The sequence below is a fragment of the Linepithema humile genome, chromosome 2, assembly GCF_040581485.1.
Source record: "Linepithema humile isolate Giens D197 chromosome 2, Lhum_UNIL_v1.0, whole genome shotgun sequence".
NCBI lineage: Eukaryota > Metazoa > Arthropoda > Insecta > Hymenoptera > Formicidae > Linepithema > Linepithema humile.
The window spans coordinates 6,090,094-6,110,755 of record NC_090129.1 but is presented as its reverse complement, the minus strand read 5'-3'; the positions used below and the strand labels follow the sequence as shown (position 1 = coordinate 6,110,755).

At 34.0% G+C, this 20,662-nt stretch overlaps 4 protein-coding genes across 10 annotated transcripts in view; 2 read left to right on the top strand and 2 right to left on the bottom strand.

The window, feature by feature from the left end:
- Positions 1 to 15: 15 nt before the first annotated feature.
- LOC105678848 (radial spoke head 1 homolog) lies at positions 16 to 4,910 on the top strand. 2 transcript variants are annotated; one of them, XM_012378530.2, is made up of 6 exons: positions 16 to 155; positions 310 to 529; positions 846 to 1,072; positions 1,179 to 1,298; positions 1,366 to 1,503; positions 2,048 to 4,910. In XM_012378530.2, exons 1-6 carry the CDS (start codon positions 90 to 92, stop codon positions 2,192 to 2,194), a joined length of 918 nt encoding a protein of 305 aa, XP_012233953.2. In that variant the 5' UTR covers positions 16 to 89; the 3' UTR covers positions 2,195 to 4,910. The 2 variants fall into 2 exon arrangements, with proteins under 2 accessions (XP_012233953.2, XP_012233954.1); XM_012378531.2 differs by lacking the exon at positions 1,179 to 1,298.
- On the bottom strand, positions 2,337 to 6,583 carry LOC105678849 (uncharacterized). Of its 2 annotated transcripts, XR_001101753.2 has the most exons (6): positions 6,416 to 6,583; positions 5,978 to 6,325; positions 5,291 to 5,401; positions 4,917 to 5,180; positions 4,511 to 4,799; positions 2,337 to 4,370 (listed from the first exon to the last, which is right to left on the bottom strand). XR_001101753.2 is itself a non-coding variant. In XM_012378533.2 (5 exons), the coding sequence occupies exons 2-5, from the start codon at positions 6,243 to 6,245 to the stop codon at positions 4,603 to 4,605; spliced, it is 840 nt and encodes a 279-aa protein (XP_012233956.1). In that variant the 5' UTR covers positions 6,246 to 6,325; positions 6,416 to 6,583; the 3' UTR covers positions 2,337 to 4,602. The 2 variants fall into 2 exon arrangements, 1 of the variants encoding a protein (XP_012233956.1); XM_012378533.2 differs by having other exon boundaries at positions 2,337 to 4,799.
- Positions 6,584 to 7,786: 1,203 nt separating this feature from the next.
- On the top strand, positions 7,787 to 11,253 carry LOC105678660 (uncharacterized). 2 transcript variants are annotated; one of them, XM_012378164.2, is made up of 6 exons: positions 7,787 to 7,891; positions 8,823 to 9,060; positions 9,219 to 9,321; positions 9,487 to 9,739; positions 10,320 to 10,473; positions 10,781 to 11,253. In XM_012378164.2, the coding sequence occupies exons 1-6, from the start codon at positions 7,889 to 7,891 to the stop codon at positions 10,972 to 10,974; spliced, it is 945 nt and encodes a 314-aa protein (XP_012233587.1). In that variant the 5' UTR covers positions 7,787 to 7,888; the 3' UTR covers positions 10,975 to 11,253. The 2 variants fall into 2 exon arrangements, with proteins under 2 accessions (XP_012233587.1, XP_067205314.1); XM_067349213.1 differs by having other exon boundaries at positions 7,846 to 8,112.
- A 203-nt stretch (positions 11,254 to 11,456) lies between these two features.
- Nrx-1 (Neurexin 1) overlaps positions 11,457 to 20,662 on the bottom strand; it is a 212,125-nt gene continuing 202,919 nt past the window's right edge. For all 4 annotated transcript variants that reach the window (XM_067349190.1, XM_067349191.1, XM_067349194.1 and 1 more), the window contains one exon: positions 11,457 to 20,414. In XM_067349190.1, coding sequence (XP_067205291.1) covers positions 19,994 to 20,414 — 421 coding nt within the window. In that variant the 3' untranslated portion in view covers positions 11,457 to 19,993. The remainder of the gene's footprint in view (positions 20,415 to 20,662) is intronic.

Here is a 20,662-nt window from a genome sequence, read left to right as displayed (position 1 = left end):
ATTGATTCAGTTCCAGATCTTTTCGGTCATGTTGTGTACAAACCATGAAACACGCGACTGTCGAGTGTAACATCGATTAACGCGACATTATGGAGACATCGTCAGCAGATCAGTACCCTGATGAACGTGGAGAACAGGAAACCGATCCATTTGGGGTAAGATTCATCAAGTAGGGTCGTTATTTGACTCTTCTGTTAAGAGTTACACTAGTAAGATGTCGCGTTAACATCGTGCGCTATCTTTGTTCGACACGTTGAAACGGTGTAAACGGCGTTGTTCGCAACGTCTCTCTGCGGACGATCTTCGCAGGTATACGAAGGCGAAAGAAATGAGAACGGCGAGAGGCACGGCAGCGGAAAGGCTTTGTTGCCCAACGGTGACATGTATGTCGGCGAATATCGTAACGGGCTCAGAGACGGAAAAGGTACCTACATGTTCAGAAACGGCGCCCGATATGACGGCGACTGGAGGCGCGGGCACAAATACGGCCAAGGAACCTTTTGGTATCCCGACGGAACGCGATACGAAGGTACGGAAGAATGTTTAAAAATAGGCTCCGAACGAGACTCGAGGAAGTCGCATCGAAACGCGTGGGCACGTCCACATGTACTATTCATGCAAATTATTTTTATATCGCACGTCAGGAATCTAGAGGAGCTAAGAGTGTGCCAGAAATTCGAAACAGCGTGCGCGTGAATTGCGATAAATCCATAAGATGTGAAAGTTGAGTCTGACGACGCCTGTGTCTCAGCCAGTCGCAGTTTTTCGATATTTATTATTAACAAACACGCGATTTCCCATTGCAAATCAATTTCAGCAACAGTTTCGATGTTAATGTTTCGCAGGAGAGTGGGAGGATGACGCAAAACACGGCTTCGGCGTTTATTACTACGTGAATAATGATATCTATGAGGGTTCGTGGAAGAGAAATCTACGTCACGGTATGGGAACGTACTTGTACGCTGATACGGGAGCGAAATTTATGGGTACGTGGATGGAAGATCGCATGCAAGGACCCGGACAACTCGTTCACGCACACCATCGTTTCCACGGTTTTTGGAAACGGAATTTGGTATGTGAAATGAGAATAATTGCAGCGCGGTTTTGTTTGGTGAAGCTTAGATAGAAAACGCATTCGGAAAGCATTAAGTTAAAGATGTTACCGCACGCGAATACAGCCGTATGGACGTGGTTGCTTCATTTTCGAAAACGACTGCATGCAGCATGGATATTACATACACGCGAAATATTCCGCACGCGGTGGCTTGACTTGGACTCACGCGGATAAAGTCTCGGAGGTAAAATTGTCTTCGGAGCAAAGTAATTTTTTTTTTTTAACTAAATCTTCGTATTATAATAATGCAGGAAGACGAAAACGATGAGAAGTCAGAAATGACGGAAGAGTCGAAGGCGGATATTCTACCACTGTGGCGTGCGCGTTGTATCACACCTTACAATCCGGAATTATTGCCGCCAGAAGCAGTGCCTTTGCGAGAAGAATATGTAATTATTTACATATTTACATATGATATTTCTTTCCGCGAAAAGATTTTTATTATAAGCCAAGTTTCTTCAAAGACGATCGCATAAATTGCACGAACAACGAATTAACAACAAATTGTAAAGTTTCGCTATGACATGCAGTTGTATTTGTCTTATTCGAGATAATATCGAAACGGATTCATATCAGAAAACGGGAAAATATTTGCAATCTGTATTCGGTCGCATTTTTGCGATGGAATTTTTTTAATACGTATGTCTGCGTCATCAGAAACGGAAACGTTTCTTCCATAAAATAAATTTTAATCGACCGCTTTGTATCCGGTTGTTATTTCTAGCATACCGCCAGATTGCAGGCTTCCGTAATTATTAATAGAATTACGATATCCGGGCAGATAGTAGCCGTCTTTCTTTTTTAAACCGTGTTTATGTCGCTTCTCGTTGCCGTGACATATATTATCGATATCCGGTGCGGCGATCAAAGCTTAACATATCCGCACGCTGTATCTCGAAACGATTTTCGCCTGATGGTGTGTTGTTTGCGTAGGTATCGCCGGAATCTTGGATTGAGAGAAGCGAGGATGACATCTGGCCAAAGATTGAGCGTTACGCCGATTATGAAGAAGGGGACTATCACGAAGAATATTTGAAATACTATCAGGGAGAAGCACGGTCTCGAATCGACAGTCCTTAATTATAGTTGGATGCGTGTGGAGTTGTCATCGCTACGCAATTAATTAATTTACAAGTGCATTATTGTTATATACTTTTCATATTTTTAGACACATGTGCGGTACTGGATTTTTTCATATTATGCAAAACGAAATAAAATTGCGTGATTTTAAGCGCTTTATTTAAGAAATTATGACAACGAATGTGCGTACGTTTTTGCTATGCAAAACGTAGGAATGCTGTTACATTGTCAGAAATTAATATCTCGTTATGTTATAATAATATAGTAAATGCAAGATACGTGTTTGTCGGATCGATAACTCTACATTCAAGTCGTACATTATTTACAATCTGTATTCGGTATAATGTTATACGCTGCAATGTTAATGTACACGATCAGTATATATATATACATATCTCTTAATATGTTTATGTAAAATTTCAAGCACAAGCTCGGTTATTAATCATAATGAGCATAAGCATGTATGTCAGTTGTGACGCAGGCACAATTATACCTGTGCCTGCTTATCGGTATATCTACGTTTACAATTATGCCAACGCTTATGCTTAGTTTTATGTTTGGGAATTATGTTTAATGTAAGAAGGGAGGAAGACTAAATTTCAGTCGGAAAAGTCAATAGTCATATGAAAGTAGAAGGAACGGTAGTGTTTAAGTATGTACAGAGCGATATTTTTCATAATACACTTGGTAATACAATTGTTTAATCGAATCACAAATTAGCTAGGCGTGTACGTCGTCACGACATCACACGCACGACACGACGGAGCGTGCTGATCTTTCCGTAAAACAGCAAGCTCCTACAATACTAACAAATACTGTCGTTTTTAATTTCTTAAGATAGACACTTCGAAAAAAACGTGTATATTATACGTTTATTCTGTTCGATCGCTTCGCGTGACTTTTTCTCTATGAGAAAACAAATCGTGTACATATCGAGGACATAAACATCCAACGAAGATCTATAGAGGCATAAAAGGACGGAGGAGAGGGCGAATAAATAGAAATTGTCGAGCAAGATCGCAGTCTTTTAACAATAAGTTACGAGTCACGAGTAAGCTGAGTGCGCGTACTTGATTGTATTATAGCAAATTCGGTTGTGTACATTAATGTGCGCTGATTAAAGTCTGTTGTACATTTCAATTTATCTAATATTATAAAAATATATAATACAATGTTAAATATAAATATATAACATAATACTTTGAGATATTAAACAAAATTTAACATATATAAGAATAATCCAAATAAATTAATGTTATATTTATGTATGCTTCTACAATACAACAATTTGTATGCGACACTTTAACTTGCATCCAATGTATATATTAGTGCATTCAACCGAATTTGTTATCAAATCTGTAAAGTCCATAACGTGCTTAACATAGATAAGAAGTATATTGAGAACGAGCATTGATGTGATGACTAACATCTATATCGCAGATGTATTGTTAGACCGTCGTATCAAAGCGTCAGCGCCGCTGTGTAAGCGTAGTGCAAGTCGCGCATCCGCCGTGGTCCACTCTGAGTGAATTCCGAACGAGTTTTGCGGCGTATTATAGTAATTGTATCGCGCACCAGCGCTGGCGCGTGCAACACTGTGATAGCGAAATACCTTGGTCTGCGACTTCACGTCCACTTGGCACAACATTGAATATTCGCGAGTAACGCGATGTACGCACAGCCTTTAATTCCGTCGAAGCGACGCTTATCTTCGCTTCTCATTCATTCTTTTTATCAAGAGGCTGTCAATAGAGACAACTGACTTCGATGTATCGTACTTTTCTTCGATTTTATTTGGTCGCAAATCGTCCGACAAAGTCGAATTATCGAGTAACTATGCGGATAATTGCGCTTATTACACGTGATGAAAAGTCGTTTAAAACGATCTTGTTTGAGATTTGTATTGCACGCGAGTATTTTATGTGCGTTTTTTAACGTGCCAACGATTTCTTTCGAAGTGGTCGTTTAAGCATCTCAGGTACGTAAAACGTGGACGAAATTTTTGCTCCCCATCGCGAAGCGACTCGTTTTCGGTAAACGATGTCGCGCCACTCTCGGCGAATGATTTTTATCGGTTTGCTCCCAAAATGAGATTTCTTTTCCACTTACGGCGTTTGTAGCCGCATTCCTATACAAATTGGAGCTTCTCGTATCTAAATCTTTGATCGGATTACGTCTAAAAGAATGAGCCATTCGTATTTATCAATCAGAGGGTGTTGACGACATTGTCCCACGAAAGATAGAAAATTATGCCCACCCAACACGCAGTTTACACACGCATATTCCCCGTAACACATAGTGGAGTTGTTTTCTTACCGACAATACAGTCCTGACTATGTCAAATGCGGAAGATCTTAGATGTTTGTTGTTTCGGAGACGCGCATATGAAGCAGCTAAGCTATAGTGTCTCACATCAGATCCGGCGGTGGTCTCTGAAACGCGATGCTAACTATGGATATGCTGCACAGGCCAGCCATTATGACACCTAGACACATGTAGACTGATGTGATTAGCCAAAAAGCGAATAGGTATAACGTCTTGTTGCAATATTTTCCTTGCGCTGGGTCATAATTTGGTTCATATTCCTTGTACACCCACATTGAACCTGCAACAAATAAATGTATTAACCTCCTTTGCAAAAAATTGGTACAATAAGTTCACTAATTCAAATTATAATTGTATTAAAGTTAAAAATAAACTATAATTAAAAGTCAAAGCTTGCCAATAATAAACCATCCGAGCATAAAACAATTGATTAAAGTCTGCGTAGGCGACTGCCTAATTCTTTCTTCATCTCTTTCCTCTTGTCGCTGTCGCACTCTAGTTGACAGAGTTAACAATTGTTTAAATACTCCAAATCCACCGCCTACTAACAAATATACAGGAATGTATTCACCCTGTGGACAATCGTAAAGGTATAGTCCACCAATCACCATCATACAAATCGGTACCACTATCGTCACTCCAATAATGATGGTACACCCAACTGAAAAATGTTAATTGCATATTTTGCATTTAATATTAAACCATTTTGTCAAACATATCTTACTTAGAGTTTCAATTCACTGATTTAATAAATATGTTAACCATACTTACTTGTGCCCAAAAGCAAAAAGATAATATTTTTTAAAAAGTCAAATATGCCTTTGGATATTTTACGAGCTTCTCTCATACGACCAAACAATGAATCATAAGACGGTGGTGGTGCTGCAAATAGTGCAAAATATTATTTGCATAATGTACTAATAAATATAACAATTTGTCTTTATTTGCCTGTATTCACCACTTGAATATAATAATACCAAGAACATAACCAACAGCAAATTTAGTTGAATACATTAATATGCATTGGTGTACATTAAAATATTATATAAAAGTGAATGTAAAAAAACATACATAATAGGAAGATAAAGAAAAAAATAAAGAGACATTTAAAGAGCTACAAAACTTTCAAAAAATCTCTTTACTTTTTCACTTTCTCTTTAAAATAAATGGATCAAAATCACAAGATCAGTATAAGTTATCATTTTACTAGGATTATTTTTAGTAGAATATATACTATACATTTCGATTGGAGAGAGGCACAATGGACATCAGTCTGAGCGCCACAGACGGATCTTCAACAATGAGGACCGTCCCCTCACTTAAATAATAATATACTGTACATTTTCAAAATGTTATATTACACACAGAGATTAAAATATATAACAGATTTTAATTTGCATTAGCACACACTAGTGTATCCAACTAAATTTGCTATAACAGAGACATCGGATAACATACCATTAGGATCTATTGCTTCTTCGTATGAGGGTGGTGCACCACGTTCATTAGTCAACGTAGAAGGATGCCCAAGAGGTAAATTAATATTATGATAGGATGGTGGTGGAGTGCAGCAGGTTGATGTTATTTGTGCACTCGTGCCAGGATTCACACTTTCTGCTGTGTCAGTGGGAGTATTTGCAACATGACTTATGGAGCTTAGTGGCATTTCTTCCCGTCCCACACCGATTATCTTTCTATTCCAGAACATAAGCCCACTCCAGTACATTGATGCAAAATTGCTCAAAAATACGAATCGCTACCGCTGGTTCACATTAGTTTACATTGATAAACGCCAGCTTTTATAACCTAAAAGTTGTATATTTATATGATTTTCCGCGAGCAAAAACGTTTACATCTAAAGAATGTTGCTCTTTCATTTGGAACATTATAGCTTACATTTACGATTAACCAGGAAATAATAACAGTGACCTCGAAGACGTCGACCTTTTGACTAGTGTTATTCTTTCCGTTTCCGTTCTTTCCTTTTTCGGATCAGATGGATCATGCGGCGTCAATGTCGGCGTCAGACGTAGTCAGATTTCCGCGCCCGCGTCGCTGCGGCGTGTTGCTTTCGCTCTCTGTACGTGACGTGTTGCTTTCGCTCACTGCGCTCGCGTTGTATTTGAGTTAATATAAATTTCAAATTGACAAACAAAGCAAAGTTTTCAAAAGATTGATTCGTGATCTATATTCATGATTTATATTAATATTAATCATTTATTACAAAGATTATAACACATTTATTACAAAAATTAACGAAAATTTTTCTAGAACATTTTTATTTTATCCGTAGATATAACTTATGACTTACTTAATATTAAAACCAGATAGATAAGATATTCATATTATGAATAATATAATAAAATTTTAATTTATATTAAATATTATTAAAAAGGATTACATATTTAATAAACATCAAATAAATATTAAACATCTTTAGATCTTAAAAGAGATCTTTTTGTTATATATATTATTAAAAATCTACCAAAATTATAGAAATAGCACAGCATTTTACGTGCATATACACGCTTTTCAAAAGTAAAAATAAAGTTCTTTTTTTAAGCATATTATGTGTTTTTGATGAAAAGAATATTCACCAAGAAAGAAAGGAAAGTTATTTAAAAATATAGCAAATATAATAATATTGAAATGTAAGTTTTTCGACGTGAAAAAGTCGGTATGCGTCATTTGCAATAAATTCCTAAGCAATATGTGGCGAATTAGATTTTTTGTTTCGCAGAAAATGCTTTGCTTTTTTCTTTGAGACGATGTCGAATGTAGGATTAATAATCTGAAGGATAAGAGAAAACATATAGATAAGCATAAATATAGGAAAAAACTTATATAAAAAAGTATGTATCTTTTTATTATTCTATTTTGCTGTATATTCAAAGCCTGTCAAAATTAAAAGAGAACAGATTTGGATTAGGTTTCTCGTAAGTAAAAATTTGAATTTTATTTATCCAAGAAATTCAAACCTTATTTAGAAAGATTCAAATTTTATTTACAATTAGTGAAAATTCGAATTTATTTAGCGGAGATTCAAACCTATTTAGCAAAGATTCGAATTTTAGTTTGCTTAAACATGTAAATTAATTTACTATACGTTGTATTGCGTCCAATTGCTTAGTATCTGTACTAATGTTTCAACAAGCATATTTAAACAGCATATAAAAAATTAAATACAAGATATACTTTCTACATATTATAAAATATCTTTTATTTAGAATCGAAGTCAGAATTTAAGTGTATATAGCTCACCCCTGTAACCATCTACGTTTACCACTTACGCTCAATAAAAACGCGCTTGCGCTTTACATTGGTTCGGTGCACCCTGTGATAATCAGAATCTTGCAGGGCTAGTGCTCAATGGTAAGAGTAAATTTGCTTACAGTCATATTCTCCTCGATTTTGTGCTTATATGACGTGATCCGTGACAAGTGGAACATGGACGAATTTACTTGAACATCGTCGGCTTATTTTACGTGATTGATACTGGGTTTAAAGACGTAAATTGAAAACATAGCCGAAAACGAGGAAGGAAACGGAAAGAAAAAGTGGATGGCCAATTAACATTATCATTACTTTTGAAGGTTTTATATAGATTTTTTCAATTTTATTTATTATACATTTTGATTTAAATATTGGGTTTACTGCAATTTATTTATTTTTTCTACAACTTTTATGTTGTATAACATTTATTTTATTTATTTAAACATATCTTGTGTCAAAATATATACGATTTGGAATTATTCTTAGCCTAATATGATTTTTATTTTGGAAATTTGTTGCATATTTATCAATTATTTTATTCATTTACAAACAGAAAAATATACACTTGAGTGAAAATAACTTGCATGACATCTATTTCCATAGTAGATTTTGGAAATATTAATAATGATATTAATAACTTTTTGTCTCAGCAATTTAAGGATATATAATGATTTAATTGTCATAGCTTGATATGCAGATTACTCAGATTACTTGTGTTATAGATAAAGAATAATAAAAAATGTTATTAATCTGCTGATGTTATAAGTAATAATGGATATCACTGGGCGTGATTATTAAAAATTGTTATTTGGAAAGATTGCAAACGTTTATATATGATATTTTTTATGGGTATACATTGATTAAACATTATAAGAATCTTCTGTATATACAACATTTCTCGTTTTTATAATTGAGAGACCGTGTACATTTTCTACCAATAAAAATTTTGGCCGATGTCTGTTTTTAATAATTTTTTGCATATGCAAATATTGGAATAATTTAATCTAGTTTTATCAATTATAATTTGCAGATGAGAACACTGGATACAACCATGAATTCAACTTGTGCTTACTGTACGCTTGAACCACCCCCAGACATCCTTCACATACCACCACCACCATTTCCGGCTATTCTTCAGCAAGGTTCCGATTTTTATCCAAACTCTGACATTTTGCCATTCCCACCGCATTTAAATAACAGTCCTTGCAAGCACATCTGCGATCGACAGAACTCTGAAGGAGTTCAATACATAGAAATGCCCCAACAAGGTTGGTGAAAAATAAAAATATTAGCATAAGAAAATGAATTTTACATATTTATAAATTAATATTTTGAATTATTATATGCTATTTATGAATTTGCGCATATATAACAATTGTTTATATAAAGACTATTCACACAAACAAGTTAATATATAACTTTTCAGGAACCGTGTTTGACAATACGTGGCTCCTGATTTTAATATCGTCATGCGTTGGTGTGATTTTTATCGGCGTAATATTTGCAACGTTGCTCTTCAAATGCAAATTGTAAGTATATTTCTTTGCGTTATCGTAAGAACTTAGTTTATTAGACATTTAAACTTGTGAACGTATCGTGATTTTGTTTAAAGTGTATTACGATCGCGTTAAGATATATAGAAACATTATTTTCGTATGAATTATTAATTATAAAAATATATATAAACGCCGTAGCAATAGGAACGGGAAAAGCGGAGTGATCTCCTTGCCGAATGCAACTTCCAGCATGCAAACGAAAAACGGCAGGCTTCAAAATGAGGCGGTGCTTTATCCGTGCGCGGCAGACACCATGCAAGACAGTCGGGTAATGTGGGCGACTCTTACTCCACGTGGGACTACAAGGCATTATCTGGAGGAGCATACATACGAAACTATTGGGGGTGGGCAGTTCCATAAGCGTTCCTGTACTACCACACCAACCGAACATGTAAAACTCAAGGCAATCTAACAATACGTTTGTATTATACGAGAATTATTTGTTTCTTATACAAGATATCGCAGACATAACGAGCCACCTTTTACAGTTGTATTTATTTTTTATAGTTCTTTGGTCAGCTTGAAATTAATTTTCAAATATTTTTGTGTCGTTAATTTTTTAATTACAAATTTGTTATACAAAGTTAAACTAAATTAAACATAGTTAAATAAAAAGGGTTTTCCTTTTGTTCGCATATGTAAAGATTAGTCTGAATTTTTTTTGTTCAATTTTATAATATTCACATTCAATTGAATAATTTACAGAGTATTGACTCTTCAATGTTCTTCCTTTTATCCGAGTTACAAGATAAATTTGCACGTTTTACGTTAATGATACTCCTGATAGTAAACGTTATTCTTCACAGAATGTAGGGTTTCGTAGTTTCAAGAGAATTCAATTTTGTAGTTAATTTCTTCTGTTTGATAAAAAAAACCCAATGCAACGGACAACAAACATAATAAAGTGGGCCCATTTTAATAGATCATTATACATGCAGAACATGTGCGAATATAAATTAATGAACTTTTAGACGTACGCTGATCCACCAGCTATTTCGCCAGTGCAAAATCGTCCAAAAGATGACAAAGCTTTTGATAATACCGCGTTCGTGGACTACGAAGAACCTTTATCTATCAAGACTGAATATTATCAGCTTAATGATGTTTTGGAACCAAATGAGTCTGGTAATACAGTCTAAATTACTGTAATGATGTATTTCAAGAACCTGCCTAGTCTATTTTTGCAAAATATATCTTTCTAACAAGCATATAACGATTAAAAGTATTTAAAATTATTTTTATTAATGTCATATTATTTAATTATAATTTAATTTAATGTTGATTTATTTGTGAAGCTAAATATTCTAATACACGTATACGGGGTGTTTCATAATGCTCGTGTACAGGTGGAGCGTTTGAACATTATAAAACATCCTGCATACTTTGGATAATGCATTACTTATTTATAAATGCATAATATAAATTATTTTAGGCATACTTACCATCCAGAGAGGAACTCTTCGTCCGCGCGTGAGCTCCCCAACGAGAATCGAACATCCGAATTTACCCCCCTTGAATCTTCATCCGCACAAGCGTGCGTCCCGCAAGGCTTCTGGCGCACAGCACACTTCGGATACGCTGCTGAGAAGCAGCATTACGTCATCCACTTATATTCCCACTATATAAGTATTTTGTCGCATCCCTTTTGTTACATTCCGTCGAGCTTCACTCATAGGCGACGTTACATCGCGCACCTTTTGCATCTGTTACATCGTATCTAGTCATTGTAAGCACCTAATTGACTGTGTAAGTCGGATAAGCGGCAATGTAGTCATGAAAAGTAATTCTTTTTTATCAATTGATATGACGTGATTGTGATCGTGTAGAGACGTAGGTGTAGACTTAATAGAGTAAATAATATATGTTACATTTGCATCTTACAAAATAAAACAATGCGTAGTAAAATGGTTATCTCTGCTTACTAATGCTCCCTCCATTTGTGCAATATAATTAATAAACTTATTTGGAAAAATAAAAAATTTGTTGTTTTTTTCTATTAAATATTAATATTGTAAAAAGTTATTATTTTATTGAACATTTTTTTACTTAACCAGATGAGCTTTTCATGCGAATGATACATGCTGAAGGGATAAAACAAATCTCTCGTGCACAGTTTCAATACTTTATTCATATAATTTCGTAGTTACGGCATTATTCCTATATATTTACAATGTCCCCAATTTTTCAGGAGATTTTGTAATGCGTCAGTGCGCGCACTACAATACTCACATGTGTATATGCGTGGATATTTGTATTTTTTTTTTTTTGCAAGATTAACGTGAAAATGTATCGTATTGAAGCTGATGAAAACACTATTTCAATATTTAACCGATATGGCAAATTTCGTGCGTTTCTATTTCTTTTCACGCTGCGATCGTGGGGATGTCTAATAATAATAATATAATTGCAGATGAAACACTATTGCTCTTCAATCGCTGTAAAATCGCGTAAATATAAAAAATAGTCGTTTCACTCAGCTCCGATCGTTTTTGTTACTGTAAATTATACACTGAGCAAAATCATAACAGTAATCGATCGAGGCCCAGCTTGAGATATACACTGCTTCGGAATGCGGATACCAACGAAACGGGACCCCCTGCCTTGACGTGTAAAAAATCTAAATGCACCACATATCCTTATCCCGTATTTTTACCGTTATCTATATTTCATATAACTTGGAACGATACGGCTGATTTCGATCCTGCGGGACCATGTTGACGCGGTGGCCCGTTCTCACGTTGTGCAAAAGAAAAACGAATTGCTCCGGAAATGCAAAAAGTACTTCATAGAAAGCATTCGGGTTGTTGAAAAAAATCGGACAAAAAAATCTCTCTACGGTTTACACATAAATTACAACGCATTTTAAAATTAAGAATCAAAAACTGGTAGAATTTCGTTGAATTCAGTTTTAAGTATTGAGACGAAGAAACTCGCATTTCCATTATTCGCAAATAAACATGAAAATTCTGAGTGTTTAAATCTGAACTCAGCGAAATTATACTCGTTTTAATTGCCACGCGAAAGTGATCGCAGCTTGAAATATCATGTGTTCTTTTTTTTCGTCCGATTTTCTTTTCTCTCACAACGACTCGTAATGTGCCGGTTTGCACAACACGATCCGCTTAATGACAAGTTCTCGCCGATCGGGATCAGCCTCTACTATACATACACGTAGAAATTCGCAGCCAGTCGACAACAAAAGTGTGTCTGCTCCCGTGGAACTTCGCAGGATTTATTTATACTTAACATGTCCCTTAGCTCGCTTATTTCCCGTTTCTTCCATCACGTCCATGAATAGTTTACTACCTAATTATAGTGCATTTATGCGTACGACTGTACAATGTAAAATATAATTCCATCTAACTATAGCAACTCTAAATACAGCTGTGAGTGAGCGTTTACCTTATCAATTTTCACTTATTCCAGGTATTATCGGGTTGTTCGTTAAATAGTGGCAACATTTTGATAACTTTGCTATACCAACGATAAATATGCACTTTTACGGCGATCTCTACATTTATTCATCAAATGTTGCAGCAATTTGTTCATAGTTATTTATGTTTATTACTTATTGACCGCTCGGATCCATCTTGAAAACTGTCCTAAAGATATTTGTAAGAAATACAATCTTATATCTTTAGCAAAAACAATTAACAAATATTATCCAGCAATAAGAAAAATGTTTTGAAATTTTATAATATGGTAGTAATTTTATCTTGCAACAATTTGCTCTGACATTTAATACATAAAGAGAGCTTTGAAATGCATATTTGTTTTGTTAAACTTGCTATAACAAAGTTAAGATTACGAAACTCGCAATCAGTTTTCGTGCGATCTGATACTTCTGTTTACGGTCTTCTTTTTTAATCGCAAAATTTGCAGCTCTTGTCGCACTAACGATAGTTTAAGTGAAGCGATCGCTAGAGCCGTCAATATTCGAATAATATACCATTTTGCATATTCGTAATTTTTCATGATGTCCATATAATAAATAACATATTCTATACGTAACATAAATTAATAATACTAGTATTAGTAACAGTATTGGCAGTAAATCACTTATGCAAAGAATAATCATAATAGTTGGAATAATTATAACAAGTATTATAAGAATATTAATAGCAAGTATTTTGATTAAAACATGTTAATCTAATAATTATATAGCATTCAATGTATTATCGTGATGTATTTATACTTATTTATAATTTTTCTTTTTGACTAGCATATATGGTTTCTTAGTAAGTTTGTTGAATTTTTGTTGTTGATTTTAATCCTGGACGCGTATATTTATTATTAAACTTATAAATTGACATTTACTTTTTAAATTGGAAATATTACTTGGTTTAACATCTTTTCTATTGTGCTCTTGAGAATCTTGTGTCAATAATATTAAAAAGTAATTTTAAATACTTTGATGAAAGCTTCATCTTTTGTAAATAATTTTCAATATTGCATGCGAATGTTTTTAATGTGTTTAATAATTTCATGTATAACATATTTCGCTTCAAGTGACTCGCATGTTTATTTGTCAAATCAGGAATTTAAAAAAAGTAAATAAAGAATATACAATTAATAAATTATAAATAACATTGGAGTGCACAAGTTTAATGTACTCGCCAATTTCGAACGAATCCGACTGCTCCAGCGCTTATTCGCGACACGTTTTTAAGTTCGACATAGTGTACATACAAGTTAATAGTAGAGTAATACTGCTCACTAAATATACTTTTATAGAAGTTAATTTAGTTTAGAGTATAAACGTTAGTCGTCAGTACATCGAAGGATATGCAGATAGAGAATTGGAGGGCAGTGATAACAATATGTGTTTTCTTGATAAATGGCATCATAGATCTTCCGTTAAAAAAGAGAACGGAAGAAAGAAAGATTCTGATAAATTCTGATAATGATGCCTTATGAAGGTACTTTTAATGTTATTATTAACGATATGAAAAACAATTTTAATCGTAGGGAGACTTTTTTGATCTACAAGACATGTCAGTAGCGATTAGCTGAAAAATGATGGATTATCAAAGAAAAAGCATATACGAGAAATGCACAAATGTTTTTATAGGAATATCGTTGTTATCGATATATCGTTAAAACTGCCCACGCACACGTACACAGGGTTCAGCCACATAATTATATACAAAATTCACATATTGATTTGCTTATTCATAATCTACAAATGACCTCGAGAAGTGAAGGAAGGTGTGAACAATTGCAAGTCTGGTGAAGACGAGAGAGATAAGTTTTATTATGTCTCATTAAGTGTAAAAACGGTCCGCGTAAATTGGATCGCGATGATCGAGCGGCAGTTTTTGCTTCAATAGTGGATTCTAGTTTTTGTGCAATTCAAAATTAAAGAAGCTTATTCGATGCGTTACTTACAGAATAGTATAGTCGAATTAGTAGTTTTTTTGGAGAAACTTTAAATTTCAAAAATAAAATCTAATTTAAATTTGCTCACTAAAATTGTCAATCCTGTGTACACATGTAAACTGGATAAATCTGAAATAAATTAAAGTGGAATGACCCTTATTTAAAACATGCTATAGAGGGATTAAACTTTCAAAGTTGCGATTAAACTAGCACTGCTAATAATCAGCGAATAATCGATCGATTACGGAGCTTCGATTAATTCCGATTGATAGCGTTTATTATGCTTCCCTGAGGATTGTTACTTTGAGATACGTGCATTATCGACTTGCAAATTGTGAATAATTTTGTAAATCTACTATAGAGAGAAGCAATTATATAGAAGAGAACAAGCTAGAGAAAGAGAGAGAGAGAGAGAGAGAGAGAGAAAGAGAGAGAAAGAGAGAAAGGAGAGAAGAATAAAGGAGATGGGAACTATCAATATTAGCAACCGATTCCGAGTTATAGAGTCTTATAGAGTAGCATAGAGTAAAGAAAGATTCACGTGCAAAGTGCATTAAAGAAGAAGGTTCGTAACTTACAAAATATTCGAGAGCACTTTATAACAATCGGACGTTTTTTTTTTTTCGCTTTCGAGTAATCGCCCAAGGACAGTCTCGACCAGCGATGGGCAAAGTACTATTTCCACACCAGGAAATTTAAAAATTTCCATTCAAATACCAGGGATAGTTGACTGTTTTCGTCGCCTATTAATATGTCTACCGATGTCTATCGCGTCATCGTATATGCCAATTATTATTCAATACAAAATATCAGAAATATTCCACGAGAATAGGCGAGGTCTCCTCTGTTGTTTGTATAAAAATATACAGATTAACCTCTCAAAAAGATTCCCATTATCTTTCTACATTAATAACTGCTTAAATGCTGTACTGATACTTTGAAAAATACGAAGATTGATTAGGATGTTTCTTCTGATCTAATTCGCTTTGAAAATTACCAATGTTAACCATTTCTTGGATATATATATAAAAATCGGCAAGTTTTGTAAATAAGAAATCTTTTAAGCAATAATAATAAAAACTATAAATTTCTACATAAAACTGAGAATCATATTTCTATAAATGGATATTACTTTAACATGTATTATCTCTCTGCATAATGAACGGATTAAAAATAATGAAAATATTATTTATATATTTTTTAAATCATGTTTCCTATCGGTAAGCATGCAGAAGATTGCGAGAAGTATTTAAGAAGAGTTTTTGTTTCTTAGAACTCTAAGCCATAGTATTTTACTCATCTCTGGCGTGGAAGTACGTTTGAACGACAATTTGCACACACTCTCTCCCTTCGCGTTCGCCCATTAAAAATCTGTTCTTCCTAATAGCACTTTGTTACATTTTCTCTAGTTAAAAACGAGAGAGAATGGATGTAAAAAATACAGCTAACAAGAACAGACCTAATGCGAAGAGTTGTCACGAGCGCTCGAAAGTCGATCAGAAGCAACGCTTCAGGAACTCAACGTGTAACCGCGTTTTAGAACAGCTTAAATATTAAGCTCTCTTTATTATTTATTGCTTCTTTTTCTACAACGAGTTTTCGCGCCTTGTCGCGTCTTCATTGCGTAGCCTGTTATTACTATTAACCGTGTTAATTGTCAATTACGTTTATGATAACAATCTATTTATTATTCTTCATTTCCAAACAATTAGCGGTATAATAGTTATAAAACAGTAAAATTAAATAAAAAATAATTAATTACATTGAAAGATGTCATTGTTGTTAATTTTAGCGCTTTTAGTTTTTTTTATAAATCAATATTATTACTAAACATAAACAAAAATACATTGTTCATAATAATAAATAGTAAAATAACGACGTCAATAATTATGTCAAAAATCAATTATATTAATAAGTTAAAAATTAGACAAATTATATTGTATTAGCTAATGCGAGAACACGTTTCTCTCATAAACAATTTATTAAAACGTTACTAATATTCAATGTATCAATAATTAATTATATCAACTAAAGATAGGGAAATAATAAATTGTTTTTATAATATATTTCGTTTAACTTCAATCAAATAGGTTTCACAAAATCTTTATTATCGTCAACTTTACGTCAACGATTAACCTCGTTAATAGTAATACTAAGTTAACAATTTACAGTTATATACAGGATGTTCCAAAGGTATCGCTATTATCACTATCTATAAATTTTTACATTAATATAGAATAGCTTCTTATTTAGTAGAAATAGTGTAATATCATTTTTTGAGTAAAGTAAATTTCTAATTTATTAAATTATCAAAAGAAAATGTTAAACTATAATACCATAATATTTAACCACAATTAAAAATTAATTACAATTAGCGCAAAATTATAAACAGCACTTAATCATATTCCTATTAAAGATAAATAAACTTGGAATTTATTTAAAAAATTTATAGCTGAGAGAAAGTGCACGATACCTAAGCCATCCTGTATAAAAACGAGCGTGTCGTCTCGTGAATCTCAATCAGGAGGAGACAATGCAATTTGGTAGAAACGACTCGGTGCATTTGCGATTTGCCGTGCAATTAATGCTCGACGTCATTATACGACGTCGACGTCATTAAACGTCATCTAATTCGTACTGGCAATACTGCATTCACACCCTGTATTTATGTATAAGCATATTTACGTATGCTATAAATCACCTATTAAGTTTGTCCTCTGTCTTGGATTACTTACAGATACTTTCCATATGTATAAGAATCACTTACATACAATTTCGCGTGAAACATTCGAGTGTGTAACATATTAAACAAGAAATATATCGATATCTATTATTCAATAATCCATTAATTATTATGTAAATTATAATTATTGTATTTAAATAATTATTTTAAACAAAGCTTAATTTCTTATAAAATTACCTATAATTACTTATAAAATTACTTATAAAATTATAATTTTATAATTAAAAATGAAGAATGCAAAAGTATGGTAATTCATACGTTTTCATATTTCTCATTAAATGTATTTCACACTCAGATTCTTCGAACGGATCTCTTATTATAATGTGTAACTTATATATCCTTCGTTTAAAACAGACTTTAATAAAATCTATTTAATTCGTCAAACAATTTACACGCATAACATAATTGATAAGTATGTATATGTCATATACATATACATATACATATATATATGTATATATATATATATATATATTATTCTTTTGCTCTTCTATACAACAATGAATGTGTGAATAGGATAGAATAGGATTATTCGATCACGACATTTTCTCATCCCTAAAGTTTCACTTCCAACATCTCGTTCTCACAAAGAGTACGTCGAAAATAAAATATAATTAAAGTTTCTGATGTTATATAAAATATGTGCATAAATAATACCTATCAAGAATTTAACCTATCAGTATAGCATTAAATTGACGAAATTTATTTGGGGATATCACATTTTATAGAGTTTATCTTTTAATTTATTATAACACATTCATAGACATAAACTTATTTAATTAATTGTACAAAAAATTGTATTTGAGGAGCACTTTTTCAGGCAGGATATAATTCTGCGTCAAAAGTTACATAATATTGCTTTCTCTAGAAAGCAGGAGCTTTGCTTTTTCTAGGAAGATATATGTACTGAAGTAATAAATAAATTAATGTATAAAACACTAATCAATTCTTCCAGAATCTTTATAACATCTATAAAATCTCACAGCAATAAACAATATGAAACATTCACGCATTCCGTTTTTAATGTATGTTTCTCACTTAAAAGACCGTTTCTTATTTAAAAGATCTTACAAATCACTCGCAAACAACATCTTATTATCTAACTCTTAATAAATAGATAATCTAATTCTATAAGAAATAGATAAGCATGAAATTGCTGTACAACTTTGAACTTAATATATTTTTCGACGTATCTTTGAAGACAATCTCACGCTCACAGAGAGAATGTTGGAAGTAAAATTCATAAAACTATAAAACAGCCTATCTCGTGGCAAGTTGGTGCAAGTTGTTTCCTAAAACTCATTCAAATCAGTCATTGTGCTAATATCATCTTCAACGTTTCTTCCTTTAATTAATGCCTACTATTGATACTGTCGCATCTGTTTTTCCTCTTCGTTCCTCTTTGGGAAGTTGCTCTGGATCGAGCGACGAAAACCGCTTCTCAACGTCTCGCTGATGAATACTGAGTTCTCAATTGCCGAATCATCTTTCTGTGTGTTTGCTCTTACTATTAATTAATTATAATTATAAAATAAAGGAGCGAGGAACGGTTGCAAGCCGTTATTCAATCGGTTTGCAAAAATTCGCGATAAATGAGAAAGACGAACAAATTCTTTCAAGACGTTCGCGATCGATGCTCGATCCTTGCCACATGTCTAGCTTTTGTCCTGAGATTTCGTGTCGAGGAAACAAGAGGAGCAGTGCTAGATCGTTGATCGATATTTCGCGTCTCGTTGACTTTCTTCGCGAAAGCAAGGAGCTCGAGGGACTTTTCTAAACGCAATCCATCCTGCCTGACGATCAATTCGTCTTAGAATTAAAGACAATTTCCTATATTTTTCAATCGAAGTTAGCGTAGATCAGATCGATGCCTCGACAAATGCTTATTTCCAAAGGGAAACACATGCTTATCTCTGGGCGTGCAATCTAGAGATCTCGCTTTTCAAGCAAGAACTCTTAGAAGATGTTTTATCAAGAATACTTGATCATAATCGTCGATCAATCTCTTATCTGCTTTAAATTCTTCTCAAGTGTCATAGAAGAATTTTTATTTAACAGCGCGTAATCGCGGTGATGATTCGAAGTGCCAGAATGTCTTTTTAAATCCTTCGAGAATTGCATACGCATTTATAACTATCTGTTCATATCCGGCGTTGATCTTTTCAGACCTTACGAGGCATCTCCGTGAAAATTGTTTGTTACGCAGTAAGCAGCTCGAAGAAAATTCTCGCGAAGAGCATTCGAACACTTTCCACGTATTGGTATCGATTCTCGAAATAGAAGTTCGAAACTTTTGGAACTCGCATTCGTGAAACTTGTCTAATAATACACAACGCGCAGGAAAAAGCTCTCCTCGAGAATGCGCACGCGTTTTTGCACACCCGCGAGAATTGTTTCGTTCCTCTATGATGCGTCTCTTTCTCATCCTTTCCAACGATAAACGACGAAAGGTGACGAAAGGCGGCGAGGATTTTCGTTACACAAACACACAAGATAGTGTTCCGCTGTGTAACATACGCCTCTTTACACGTACCACTCTTTAATGTCTATCAGTTCTCGTTTCTTGTTATTTTTGCTGCCGTTGGCGCCATTCTTGAGAGCACCATTAAAGGGTTGGCCGGAGCCTGCGGCACCTAGCAGGGCCGCGTTCGGATCCTGGCAGAACGTTTTTGTTTCGTCCACCTTGTAGCTCGTCTCAGGCCGGTTCTTGAACTTGAGGATTAAAAGGATGACCAGAACTATCGCTATCAGTGCGGCGGCTATGATGCCGATTATGAGCGCGGCGTTCTCGGCCGCTTCGGAAGTGATTCGCTTGTTGTTATTGTTCTTGGGCGGAGTAGGCATCGGCGGGTACATCGGCGGCGGGGGTGGTGGCGGCGGTTCCGTCATTTCCGTTGTGGTTGACGGCGTTGTCACGGTTGTCGATCGGTGCGTCACGGCGGTGCTGTAAATACATCGTGCATTTAATAAACGGTCTTTTCTCAAAAAAATATAATACATGTTACACAGACATATTGTTAAAAAAATAAATCTCTTGAAATGTGCGTGTTTACGACAGCCACATAATCATCATTCGTTGCTAATCACTTATCGAACAAACTAAAATGTTTTGCTCCGGATTTTCAAGATACTTTAATAATCAAATTATTTCTTTTAATTGAATTTCTCTTATTAATGTTGCTCTCTGTGTGT

Excerpts from the sequence above, each read along its gene's own strand:
- LOC105678848 (XM_012378530.2), top strand. The coding sequence starts at position 90 with ATGGAGACATCGTCAGCAGATCAGTACCCTGATGAACGTGGAGAACAG. Across the intron at positions 156-309 it reads AGGAAACCGATCCATTTGGG|GTATACGAAGGCGAAAGAAA; the intron begins GTAAGATTCATC and ends CGATCTTCGCAG. Across the intron at positions 1,504-2,047 it reads TGCCTTTGCGAGAAGAATAT|GTATCGCCGGAATCTTGGAT; the intron begins GTAATTATTTAC and ends TTGTTTGCGTAG.
- LOC105678849 (XM_012378533.2), bottom strand. The coding sequence starts at position 6,245 with ATGTACTGGAGTGGGCTTATGTTCTGGAATAGAAAGATAATCGGTGTG. Across the intron at positions 5,402-5,977 it reads AGAAGCAATAGATCCTAATG|CACCACCACCGTCTTATGAT; the intron begins GTATGTTATCCG and ends CACTATTTGCAG. Across the intron at positions 5,181-5,290 it reads CTTTTTGCTTTTGGGCACAA|TTGGGTGTACCATCATTATT; the intron begins GTAAGTATGGTT and ends AACATTTTTCAG.
- LOC105678660 (XM_012378164.2), top strand. Across the intron at positions 9,061-9,218 it reads CATAGAAATGCCCCAACAAG|GAACCGTGTTTGACAATACG; the intron begins GTTGGTGAAAAA and ends ATAACTTTTCAG. Across the intron at positions 10,474-10,780 it reads TTTGGAACCAAATGAGTCTG|GCATACTTACCATCCAGAGA; the intron begins GTAATACAGTCT and ends AAATTATTTTAG.